Source organism: Oratosquilla oratoria, chromosome 20 (genome assembly GCF_046742065.1).
Source record: "Oratosquilla oratoria isolate Oo_2021 chromosome 20, ASM4674206v1, whole genome shotgun sequence".
NCBI classification, from domain to species: Eukaryota; Metazoa; Arthropoda; class Malacostraca; order Stomatopoda; family Squillidae; genus Oratosquilla; species Oratosquilla oratoria.
This window is the reverse complement of record NC_134796.1, coordinates 45,595,711-45,609,302: the sequence shown is the minus strand read 5'-3', so window position 1 is coordinate 45,609,302 and position 13,592 is coordinate 45,595,711. Positions and strand designations below refer to the sequence as shown.

The 13,592-nt window shown below is 40.8% G+C and overlaps 1 protein-coding gene across 2 annotated transcripts in view; it reads left to right on the top strand.

Moving 5' to 3' along the window:
- The first annotated feature begins 2,543 nt into the window (after positions 1 to 2,543).
- LOC143036534 (methanethiol oxidase) overlaps positions 2,544 to 13,592 on the top strand; it is a 28,243-nt gene continuing 17,194 nt past the window's right edge. Inside the window, exons 1-3 of one of the 2 annotated variants that reach the window (XM_076204007.1) lie at positions 2,544 to 2,699; positions 10,892 to 11,037; positions 12,860 to 13,042. In XM_076204007.1, the coding sequence (XP_076060122.1) occupies positions 2,687 to 2,699; positions 10,892 to 11,037; positions 12,860 to 13,042 (342 nt within the window). In that variant the 5' untranslated portion in view covers positions 2,544 to 2,686. Of the gene's footprint in view, positions 2,700 to 10,726; positions 10,752 to 10,891; positions 11,038 to 12,859; positions 13,043 to 13,592 lie in introns of those variants that run through there. The other variant, XM_076204008.1, reaches the window with a different exon arrangement.

The window sequence follows — 13,592 nt, the reverse complement described above, 5'->3', positions numbered from 1 at the left end:
GACTAGACACAGAAGGATTTGACGGCTCCGTACAGACCTGGAAAAGCTCGGGTATGTTCATTCCGTAACTGGGCATATAGGTTCTTGTTGCCCTTTAGAACAGCTTTTGAAATCTTTCGGTTAACTGTAACCCAATTCCAAAAGTGTCGAGGACGCCTCTTGTTTGCGTCGGATTCCGCGGGCATGGTGTCTGAATCACAAAACACGGTCGCCGGTCACATTCATGATGCAATCTACCCGTGACCGCGTATATGCGATTTATACCCTTACAGAGATCCCCGTTCAACTCGGTTAGGGACGTCGTGACATTGAAACATTTTGGAGAATTTTATTTTCTATTGTATATAGATATTATATCCTAACTGCGGCCGGAGCCATCACCTTTGCCCTATGCGCTGACGCACCCAGGACGGTTGTCACCCCGTAACCGATAAAAATCAGGACTCGGGTCATGTGATTTTGAATGAAATTTCCTGTCGGCAGCCGGAATAGGAAAAGGACTACACGGTTAGGAAGTTATTGTCGTATTTTTGTTCATTGACAATCAATTATCTCGTGCAGTACACGTAAGAAGCCATTTCCTCCTTGGCGCATTTAATAAATAAATAGATATTGTATTGCATTGTAAAATGAAACAGAGAAACCCGCGCTCAGGCATACGGGTCCCAGAGGTAAGAAAGGTGTGAAGGAACAAGTCATATTGGAAGTGAGGACACGTTAAGCAAATCGTTCAACATGATGGTAAGCTATGGTAACAGAAAGTACGGAAGTTGCAGAACTCTGAATGCCCAAAATCAAAAGTTAGATTTTATTTTAGAATACAACAAAGGTCAAATAAGATAATCAGAAATAAAATGTCATGATTTAACTGTCATAAAGTCATTTGGTTTCAGTGAACAAGGTACAAAGTCAGAAAGTAGACAGAAGAACATACAGGAATGGGTAACTCAGTGAGCCTACGTAATCAGAGGACAGACAGGAAAGAGAGAGTGTCAGAGAATTAGAGAGTTGAGCAAGAGCAGTTAGAGAGTTGGCCACTGGCTATAGGGACGTGGGAACTAACTTGTGACTATCTTATATTTCTTCGTGTCTATAACTTAAACTTACTAACGTGGAAACTTATGTTGGAAATATATAGATAACAAAACAAAATATTTTATTACCCACGTAACCTTTCCAACATAAATAAACGATAATAAAAATTAGATATATAATATAATCCATATGCAATTTTTTTCTAATACATTACATTTCACATATAAAAATAAGAATATTGAAATTTATCATTACATTGCATTTCACATACAAAATTAAAAACGAATGAAATGTGACATTTCATTACAATTTAGATACAAAGCTGTGTTTTAATATTTCATTTTTCTTCTTTTTAACAGATAGAAACCCAAAAGCCACGCAGCTCGTCGACTGAGCGATAACATTTGAACGAAAATCGATCCTTAATGGTAATTGACGAAATGTTTTGTAAACGATGTTCTCATCTTGCCCTACATTGCACAAATGCTGTAATACATCTATATCTAGAGTTGTAGCTTATAATTAATGTTCTACTGCAGGACCACCCTATCCCCAGAGGGACGATACAGACAGAAGGTGGAGAGAAATCGAGAAGTTTGCAGGAGTGACGTAGCAGAGGATGGCGCGGTCGTGTGAATCATGGAATGTTATGAAAGAGGCCTTTGTTCACCAGTGGACTCGGGATGACTGATTTGATTGATTGATTGATTGATATATAAGCCAGTCAGAGTCAGTTGATGAACAAAAAAAAAAATCCTAATACGTGTACAGTATGTGTATTTATCGTACAACTGCATCAACTCTATTACTCGTGTGAACTTACTTCTCTGCCCACTTGTCGTCTTTCTCGCCCTTGCCATCTCCCGGCGTCCAGTCAGTGAGTGACGCGCTTGTTCCCTTAGCCAATAGTTTATGCCTAATTTAATTCCCGCTAATTCATTGCTCCTTCACAACATACTGCACCCTATGTATGTCTTATTTTTTTTTACTTATGTTATCATATGCGCCTGAGTAATGGATTATTTTTATAGTGTTTCCGAAGAAACAAAGTTTGTACATATCCAACTACAATCGGTCTCTCTCTGTCTCAGAAATTATGAGCATATGGGCAAAGTCGCCAAGTTCACACATTTTGCAAATAAGCTCTTCCTAGCGTGAACTATTCTCTCTTTCTCTCTTTCTCTTTCTGTGTTTGGGAGCCTGAACAGACATCAAGATTGTTCAGTTAACCACTGTAACCAGCAGATGTTTAGTTGCTAATGCCACAAATGAAAAAAAAAAAAATTATTTACCGACGACAACAGATTTGAAATGGTTAATTGAGTGTCGGTGAGGCTAAAATGAATATTAATGTTGGTAGTCATACACTCAGCGACTGGTATATATTTATCAAAGTTGTTTTTTTAATATTATTATCAGTGCACACGCCAAAATGCATCTGTAAAATTCAGTCTAAATCCGTACGGAAAAGGACAAACTGGCAACCGCGCGTGCAGCTTCACCCGCCTCCTGATAGTTGCCAGATATCATCAAATTCAAGTTAGTAGCTATCAGTTCTCACGTAGAAAGCACGTGTCATTTGGTGCTGTTGGAGCTGGTGCATATGGTGGGCAATACTCCGAGGTGACAGGATCAGCACTAGCGACGCATTATGGCACGAACAGGTAAATCTTTAAAGTGAAAATGGCGTTCGTGGTGCAAGCGTAGAAGGACGAAAGCGAAATTATTTGAAATAATTTTGATATCGGAATGACACGCGTTATTTGATGTGTGTGTGTTAAATCCAGTTCTGTTTAGCTTTGCCCTGTGCAGATTAAAATTTTCCTTCTCGCTGGAAACAGAAAAGTGACACAGTCCACAAACTATTATAAGACAACATTTACAACATTAAAATGTAAGTGTGAATCAGAGAATTGTTGCCAATTGGTTCGTATATGAAATAATATGAATCTTGCGTTCCTGTGTAGAGTTACGTATACCGGCGTCTAACGTTGAGTGACGCGGCGATGAATTCTGGAACAGACGATTATACTTCCTCTCGATCTCTGGTCTATACCACTCACAGGGACCAGTCCAGAAACATTATTGATCTGGTCTGCCCGTCCCCAGACCTTCACCAACTGGGCTGACAGCAGGAATCTGGTGACACCAACCAAGCCTGGCAAAGCAAAACTGAAACAAGACGTATTCTCACACACAGTCCTCTTACGTACACAACGATCGATCGAGCTTAGTAAAAATCTTCTGGCGTCAACCAGAATGAACTCACTAAATCGTAACACGGATACATGTATGCACACTACGGCCGAAGCCGTCATGTACAACGATTTTCGTAGTACGGTGTGTGTGTGTGTGTGTGTAATGAACCGAGGTGACTTGTTTATCTTGCACGACGCGGACGCATACAAACACACAGGGCAAAGGTGACAGCCATGGTCGCAGCTCAGCGCGTCCTGGCGTGTGCTACCAGACGTATTGGCGACGCGTGGAATTTACGACCATTCAGTTACATTACAGGATTACGCAAACACATTTTCAGATTTTTTTCCTGCTTATTTTTTTTTATGGAATTGTTACGTTAGGAACTTTTGGACAAGGCAAGTTTCATGTTTTTCATCCGTGCTTCAAGAATATTACCAACAGTTGCAGTCAACCTGACGTGAGGTTCTCAATAGGGATAGATTTTCTGGTATGGTAGTTTATCATATGCTAGTCTTTCCAGTGGGGACGCGCTACATTTGCATAACCGCTCTCGATGTCGTAGGCGAAATGATGGTCGATTATCATCAACTGCCGTGTCTTCGAATGCCAAGAAGAAGGCTTCGCTAAATAGTATTCCATAAGAACATTCCAGCAATGTGTCTAACATTCTCCTAGGCCTCTTAGTGTGTCATTCAGATTCTCAATTTATAACACAAAGGTAACTTGACATTTTAAGATAAAAAAAAAGGAAGATTGTAACAGAAGTCGTTTCTTCACTCACAAAAGTTGACGGAAATCGGCCCAGTACGAAGCTGCTTTAAGTACATTATGCAATGCAAAATATCTTAACGAGGTTCTAAGCCTGTTTACTCGCGCATCCCATACTCTTATGGATTTCTGTTCATTGTTCCTCGTCGACGCTGAATATAATCGTTATGCCTCTAGATTTCGGCATGTCAAGTGTGTGTATGTGTAGCCCACCTGGCAATGGCCCACACATTGTGGCCCACCTGGCTCTGGGCCGCACGTTGTGGCTCGGCTATGACAAGTGGAAGCCACATTACAAAGGATTACAAAGGCGGAGCATGCCGACAGGAGACCTTTTGGTCCATTGCTATAAATACTTTGTCATTTCCGTCACACTGACAACAAAATTAATTGATTATGGTGTACATACCAAGAATATAATGATGAAATGCACAATAAAACGCAAGGCATAAAATTCACCATAAGATACAGTGGAACAAAATGGAGCTCAGCGCATTATGAATGAAGACTACTATTGTAGGAACATATAGTTTATGTAATATTATTTGATCCAAGCGATTTTTTCGACCTTGATGTACGTATCTTGGTCTTAAAGTCACAATGAAGCATGAGACTGTCTTTTAGGTGTAGATTTAACAATCTATTAAATTTGCCTTATCTTTCAGTACTTTTAGTGTAAAGTATATACGGAGATAGTGAAGGCTGCACGCGTTTACTGTAAACTTTTTACCTGTTCTGTACTGTTAAGCTTCTCGTATTTGACTATAACAAAGTACTTACATTCAGACACTCTACTTCTGTCTTGATAATTGCAGGTATCAGTACAAACCTCTTCCTTCTGATTTTTTTAGATGTTGTCACGCCATTGTGCAAAGTCGTTTATCTGTGACAAATAGTTATATGCATCAGCATTTCTGATTTTCTCTAAAATAACTGTATCATCGGCATATTTTCTAATGAAACAATTAAGCCATTTACAAAGTCATTCGTATAAAACGTAAATAACAAAGGAGAAAGCACACAGCCTTAAGGAGCCCCAGTATTAGTGATCACATCAAATCTCAAGCGTAATGTAGTACTAAATATAGGTACCGTGTTTGTGCTTGTGCTGGTTGTTGATTTATTGTATCATAATTCTATTAGCATTATGTATAGATGTACAACGTAAAAGTGATGCGTCATTGCGCGTGTGTGTGCGCGCGCGCGTACGTGAAATAGATGTTTCCAGAACCTTACATATTGCCATTTCTGTTGTTTTCATTGTTAACAAAGAACAGATTGATGCCTAAGCTTACTAGAGGTTACACCCCCCCACCCCCTAACACTCGGTGGAATAAACTCCAAGGACATGGTCAAGGCAATAAGATCGTCTAGTGACTCTAGTCATTTCGGGTGTTTTGGAGATAGCTTCCACTCCTTCCTCCTCCTCCTCCTCCTCCTCCTCCTCCTCCTCCTCCTCCTCCTCCTTATCCATCTGCCCTCATTACACAGACTGGTCGTATGGAGTTATGAAAGATGATTATTGAAGCTGCCGAGAGATTCTGTATCTTTCTCGTGATTACAAAGGATTACAAAGGTGGAGCATGCCGACAGGAGACCTTTTGATCCATATCTAGGTCGGATGCGAAAAAAAAAATCATATTAATAATAAAACAATAAATAAAAACTATAATAATGTAAATAACAAATAAAATACATAATTATTGTACGAAGTCGAAAGAATTTTGTTGACTTCAAGAGTTTACACACACAAAAGTGCTTGACGGCGCATTGGTAGCGTTCGCAACTGCTAACTTAGCGGTCCGAGTTCGAATCCCGCCCAGGGTTGAAATAATTTCACTATTACTGCGCTGCGAGCCGTTACTCGAACTCGTAGGAGTTGAGTTGTATGTGTGTCAGGTCACAGCATTACCCGTAGATCGGTCATATATGAGTTCCGAGATCTTATCAGGGAGGATGGCTGTCCAACACGTGATCCAAGACCATGATGAATTACTCTCATACACACACACACACACACACACACACACACACACACACACACACACACACACACACACACACACACACTTTATATATATATATATATATATATATATATATATATATATATATATATATTACTGATGAAAATGTAATAACACATTTGTCGATCACGTGAAAACCACAGTTGAAGCAAAAAAGACTGGAGACAGGGAATCTATATGTTTCGATTGCAAACTGCAACCCTTTTCAGTAGATATCTACTGAAGAGGGTTGCAGCTTGCAATCGAAATGTTTTTCACGTTATATATATTATATATATATATATATATATATATATGTATATATATATATATATATATATATATATAAATATATATATATATATATATATATATATATGGTATATAATTATGTATGAAAGGGGTAGTTGCCGACAATTCTATCGAAATAAACACCAAATGTGAGGATAAAGCCTATATTAATACGACGTTTCACTTTTTACAGCCTTCTCAAGTGTCATAGCACACATGACCGAGATTAAATAAGAGGAACGGGTTTCATTAAAAGACTCGTGATAAAGGTTTATTATTTTGGGGATGACGTAGGCAAAACCTGTTCTGCCCGGTTTAGGCTTCCTCTGCCTCACCGTGCTAGTGCGTGTTGTTTTGCCCGACGCTGAAGGTCGCCCCTATGCCTACATCTGCCCGTTGGTTGGTGCCTAACCTTACTAGAGGTTGGAGTAGGAGAGTGAATGGAATACCGAAAGGAAGTCTGAGGTCGACAGTTGGTAGGCAGGGCACCTTGCCAAGTGTTAGGCAGTTTTCCTTACGGTTGATGCTTCTGTATTGTTATAAAATGTAGTCTCTCTTCTCTCCTCCCCATTGGCTCCGATGATAAGATGACCGCAATAAAGCAAAAGATATTTTTCTTAGGTTATCCCTTCGTCTCGTTTTCCACTTTTGTAAGATGTTGTGGACCGTAATTTACCAACGCTCCACGTGGCCAGTCGCGCGAAGCTGCAATAAGTTTTATCTTAATTCTTCATTTTGGTTTGGTTCGTCAGCGGTGGAGGTGAATGAGAAGGATTGCGTGTATTCTGGGTGAGCGATGGCTGGGTCTGTAAAGTGGCTTCTCCATGGGTCTTATTGAAAGAAGCTCCATAAACTGGAGGTCGAGGCTCTTAAAGCGGTGGAACAAAATCGATGATGAATTTCGGACGTGCGGTTCCAATTGGTCCCGTCAGTAAATGCAGACTTGCTTACCCGTTCTCCATTTAAGTCGCCCCAACCCCCACCCCGTGTTAAACACAGCGACAGCAGCAGCCAACATTCCCTTGTAAATTGAGCCTAAGACCACTTTAACAGTTGGTGATAAAGTGAATTTGGTCGTTTGTTTTGTCGTGTTTACCACCAGGAGGGCATGGAGAGGGAGAGGTAAATTTGTAAAATCCTAACCCCTAAGTCTAGATATAAATCTTCAAAATGACGGAGATTTAACCTAAATTCCTATGTCGGCGACCTAAATGCTTATGTCTAGACATTCTAGACATAATCATAGGTAAAATCCTCCCGAAAATTTTTGTCTTGACTTAGGGGTAAGGATATTTGATAAATTCGGCCCCCTGAGGTCCTTAAACCCCTTCCTGTGTAAAGACAGCTCTACTTAAATGACTTGCACCATTTTAACTCAATAAATATCTGTAGTGACTCACCCCTGATAAGGCAGTTGATCTGTCAGGTGATGACTCTCTCATTTTCCCCATTGAGATGAAGGAGATAAAAGCAGTCCCCTACATACTCAAAGGAAGGGCCTAGTCACATCAAGCTTACGACCTGTTTCCGAGCACCGGCGACCAGGCTGATTTGTGCTGTTCCTCTGTTTATGAAAAGAATTGAAGACAATGATACAATTGGAATGAATCTTCCCCGTCATGAAGATGAATATGAAATAGCCACTTGGCGCAGACCATGAGTGAGAGAAACAAAAGTGCCACCGTACAAGGTGGTGGTCGGAAACGGGTCGTAGGTTTAGATGCACAACTCGGATGCAAGTCAGATAATTACATGACAACAGTATACAGCTGTCCACTTGCCACTGGCTACTTTCCACAACTCTTCAAAACTTCCCAACCCGTTCTCATTCCCAAACCTCACAAATCCACCAATACCTCGCTATCTTACCGCCCCATATCTTTATAAGGGTACTTTGATAAGGTCTACGAGCCTATCCTTTCAGGACCATGTACATAGACAAGAACGAGTCTCGAAAATTGTCAATTGGGTTTCCGCCCGGAGCCGGCTTCTTAGGACATTATTACTCAGTAGACCAAAAAACCGTTAAAAACGTTAAACGGTCGCCCTGGCAAGGCCACTATGGTCTGTAAGGATGTGAAGAAGGCATTCGACACAGATACGAGGACCTTAGTACAATCCGTATAGCTTCGACTACCTCACGGTTGTGCCTCTTCAGGTACCTGTGTGATAAGAGACTTGGAGCTGCCTGTCCCAACCTTTTGTACCGAAGACTGGAGTGTCCCAAAATTGTGCCCTTCCTTCCACCGTATAACCCAGTGGTTCCCAACCATTTCTGGCTTGAGGTACCCTTGCCAAGCCTTTCAGAAGTCCCCGGCACCCTTATTAGAAAATCTAAATTCTAGTTTGTCAGTATTTTGTCGATTCAACATCAGTGTAACAAAATTTTGTCCCTGGATAATATTAAAGTACTCATCTTAACACTGATGTTGCTTTAATGAACAAAAATGGATGACAGAGTGAGTCGGTCATATGAAAATAATTTTTGCCCTCAATTTTGGCGGCACTCTTTGGTGCCGCGGCACACCGGTTGGTAATCACTGATATAACCCGTATACAGATTATCTCCCAGAACACGTTTATCTGCACAACCGGGCCATTACCTTTTCGACACTAATAACATTAACAGACACACAAAAAATGAGTTTTACATTTAGTACAGACCGCGCATGACGGTCGAAATTTAATTTTGTTTAATTCTACAACACCTAAAGCAAGAGAGTAATCACGGAAACACCTTATAAGATAAACAACATAATTATCCTGGTAAGGGATCACGCCTGTGCCATTAGGTATCATGTTTGACAGTGGCCCATAAGTGGTGGGCGATGCTCATTTGTGTGGGTAATTGATTACTTTACTTTTGTTATCAGTAATCAAATAGTAACCGATTACTTTCAATTAGGAATAAATTATGCAGTAGTATATTTGCAAAGTGTAAAGTATACATTTATGGTTTTAGTATAGTCTCCCCCCCCCCCTCTCTCTCTCTCTCTCTCTCTCTCTCTCTCTCTCTCTCTCTCTCTCTCTCTCAGCCAAGAATCCTAGAAAACAATAGATGAAAAGGGAGCCCGTAAGTGTATTTATTAAGTTGACTCGAAATTTATATAAACTTAGCTTTAAATGAGGACTATCAATAAAGTGAATATTTATTCTTTTTCATCGTGCAGATCAATAATGCACTACGATTTACGAATATTAACGAAAAATGAATTTTTCTTTGAATAAATTTTTAATAGAATTAATATTCTTGATTTTGTTAATGGACAGAGCCTATTCCTGTTATTATTATACATTTAAATGAGTACTGGCAATGCGGGTGTTTTCTATAGTGCAATTATGAAGTACAAAACTATGAATTTGAATTTTTATATGAATCAATGTGCGTGTGTGTATGTGTCTGTGTGTGTGTATTCACCTCGGATCTGCTGCAGTCTCTGTCGAGACAGCCAGACACCACCCTACGGCAGTGAACTCAGAGCTCATTATTTGCCGATCTATGGGTAGGTCTGAGACCACTCACACACCACACACCGGAACAGCAAGGTCACAACTCCTTGACTAACGTCCCGTACCTACCACTGCTAGGTGAACAGGGGTTACACGTGAAAGGAGACAAACCCAACTTATCTCCGCCCGGCCGGGGAATCGAATCCCGGTTCTCTGGCCTGTGAGGCCAGTGCTTTACCAATCCGCCACCGAGCCGTGTGTGTGTGTGTGTGTTTTGAAACGGTTACCATCACCCTTCCCCACCTCCCTCCCACCATCGTGAAGGAGCAAGGGGAGTAAATATGCTTCAGAAAAATAATAATAAAAATAATAACCAAGTATTCGCACAAGAAATATTCTGCATCAATAGTTTAACAAGTGTGCCAAGTTGTGTTAGATTGACTCAGGCCCCCCTAAGTCTGGGAGTAATCGTTTTGGTAATCGATTACATGGAATTTCACGCTATAATCAATTACGCGCACCACTATTGCCCATCGCTGAAACGCTCTGTTGCTGTCAGTTTCGTCACAGGTTCGAAATGGAGTGACTTCAGAACCTCTGAATCACTTCATCGTGCTGCAAACATCCGTCCACTCATGCAGCAAAAAAAAAAAAAAAAAAAAAAAAAAGTGTACACCAAACACGAGCATCTGATACGACACATAACACCCAGACCACACCGCACAGACTACTTGTCTTCTGTGCCTTATCCCCTTCCACCCCCACACTTGCAGAGCTGGTCGCGTTCCTCGGTGCGTTCTGCTTTAGTTTGGCCGTGGTTAGCGCTCTAAAACTATTAAAGCAACGTAGGTGCCGGTATAGTATGTGACCTACGAAATTCTCCTTTGGTATAGTATGTGGCCTACCGGACAAAATTTTATTTCGGTATGAACCTGTCTCTTAAGTTTTAATAGTTTGGGAGCGCTAATCGCGGCGGAACGCACATAGGAATGCACCGAGGTACATGCCCAGCTCTGCACACTTGTATACCGAAGAACTTGTTTAAAATGTATCATTTTACCATTTATAGTTGGCCAAGGCTGACAGTAAGCAACATGTCACAACTTTATTATTATTTATTATTATTTCTCTTCCCGTAGGCCCAGGCTACCCAAGCCCGAAGGAGGCTATGCTGAACGGGCCCAGGGAGAAGATCATCTGGCTGACGTGCGTCCGGGTGGGCTCCGGCACCCCGGATTACTTGGCGACCGTCGACGTGGACCCGGAGAGCCCGGACTACTGCAAGGTGAGACTTCTGGGCCGGATTTATTTTATTTTATCATATATAGATTTTTTTTTTTTTTTCTCCATCCGACCTAGTTATGGACCAAAAGGTCTCCTGTCGGCATGCTCCTCCTTTGTAATCCTTTATCATCGTTAGTATTATTGTTTTTATTTTGTCTTCAGGACTGTTATCATCACTAGTATCAATGTTATTATTTTGTCTTCAGGACTTGAGTATTATTGCTGTTATTATTTAGTCTTCAGGTCTGCTTTCCCTCGAATGATTAGAACCGCCAAGCGGCAGCCAGAATAAAAATAGACCTGAACTGTATGTGTGTGTGCGCGCAGTACCCATGTCCACTTATGCACAGAGGTCGCTTTCTTTGTAAAAGAGCGTTATTCAGTTATTAGACTCGTTTTCATTCAGTAACAACAATGATAATGATAATAATAATAATTATAATAATAATTATTTTAACTCTTGCTATTCCTCCGTTGTTATCTTATCCTACCACAAATCTCTCTCTCCTTGACTATCTTAACGACTTCACGTCTTCAGTGCGATAGCGCCACCCCCACCCCCACCCCCTTCAATGACATAAGCTCTAGATATCAGATTTCCTGGGACGTGTTGGGAACCGCAACCCACACGTGATCTGTTCCTCAAGGACGAGATGTGGTTAGTTAATGTCAAGGTCAAGCTGTGGAGGAAGTGTTGCATCAGTTCGAGATGGATTCTGATGATCCTGGTTCCTCATAAATGCAGATAAAACCAGATTCCTCACGCTGGGCCGAGTTCCATCAGTTCTTTTGCGTTTGAGTAGAAACGACTTTGGTTACAATCTTTCGTTTTTCCATTCTCTAAATGTCAGATTATATTTCCGTCTTATAATGAGAATCTGAATGACGAACAAAGAGAAACTAGACCTAGACGAATGTTGGACACATTGTTGAAATATCCTAAGGCAAGTCTAGACTAAGCGAGGCCTTCTTCCATGTGTTCATGTTCCGCGCATTTTGTGAATTTGCGCAGGTTATGGATATTCATAAAACGTGCAGCACCAATAATGAATTCATAATTGAGTGCACATATAGCGAATCCATTAGACATGCACACACGAACGTTCGTAAAATATTAAGTTAGGTTCTTCCACGCCTGAGTATCACTCATGTCAGAGGTCGGATATTCTCACCTTCATCAGTCACTTCGATAATATGTGCATGTCTAATGGATTCGTTATCCGTGTTCCCATTTGTGAATTAATGGTGCTGCACATTTTATGAATATTCATAATCTGTGCATATTCACAAAATGTGCGTGACAAAAATTCACAACAGTTGACGAGAACCTGCCCAGTCTGAAGTGAGTGGACACACTATATGAGCAATCAAGGACTTCAGTGTCTATATTTTATGAAAGAAATTAATCGTATGATTTTAGTGATAGATTCAAGGTCAAAGGTATTCCAGATGCATAATGATATTAATGCACACGTAAGGTAGGGGTCGATTTGATTAAGATGGGCTATGTTACATAATGGTGACTTGCATGGGTGTGATATAACAATGACAAATTTGCGCATATGCTAATTACTGTTAGCACGCTGTTGGCCCCTGTTATGGAGGCACTATGCCTTACTGCATTGCTTCTGACCCAGGCAGGTATGGCCCTTCATCCACTAGGAGGTAAGATTAAAAAAAATAATAATAAATGTACGTGTCATGTCTTGGCCGGCCATCCCCTTATAAGGTGGAAACAGATCTTTCGGTATGTGTGTATATGGATGTCATTAAGTTAAAAGACCTCTTTTAGTCACCCTGGACCTACTTTCCTCGCCCGGCAGGTAGTGCACCGTCTGATGATGCCCCACGTGGACGATGAGCTTCACCACTCCGGGTGGAACACTTGTTCTTCCTGCTTCGACGACCCCAAAAGGACACGGAACCGGTTGATCCTTCCGGCCCTCTCCTCCTCCCGGATCTACGTCATCGACATATCCGACGAGAGGACGCCGAAGATGTTCAAGGTAAGGCGAGGTTCTCCTCAGCGGAGGTTGTCGCTAACTCGAGAAAGCTGTGCTAAGAATGGGATGCTATTGGTTCCTGGGTGCGACCTGAAGATTATGATGATACACTAAAATGTTACTACCAACTTCTACTGCTACTAACTTCTACTACTGCTAACTGCTACTACTACTACTACTTTTTTTGTTATTATTTTAATGGACCTCCCTCGTGGAACTGCGTAGAGATGTCGGTGTTTTTTTTTTTTTTTTTTTTTTTTTTTTTTTTTTTTTTTAACCTAATACTACTGTCTACTGTTACTACTACTTCTACTACTACTACTGCTACTGCCACTAAAATTTTACTACTACTACTACTTAGTACGACCTGAAAATAATAATAAACTAAATATTACTACTGCTGCCGCTGTTGCTGCTTCCACTATTATTACTACTAATGCCGAGTCTGATTGGTTCCGTCTAGCATCACGAACTACCCGTCTCAAAGAGGGTAACTAACATCAGTAGTGCTATTACTGCTGTTAATTATATATATATATATATATATATATAT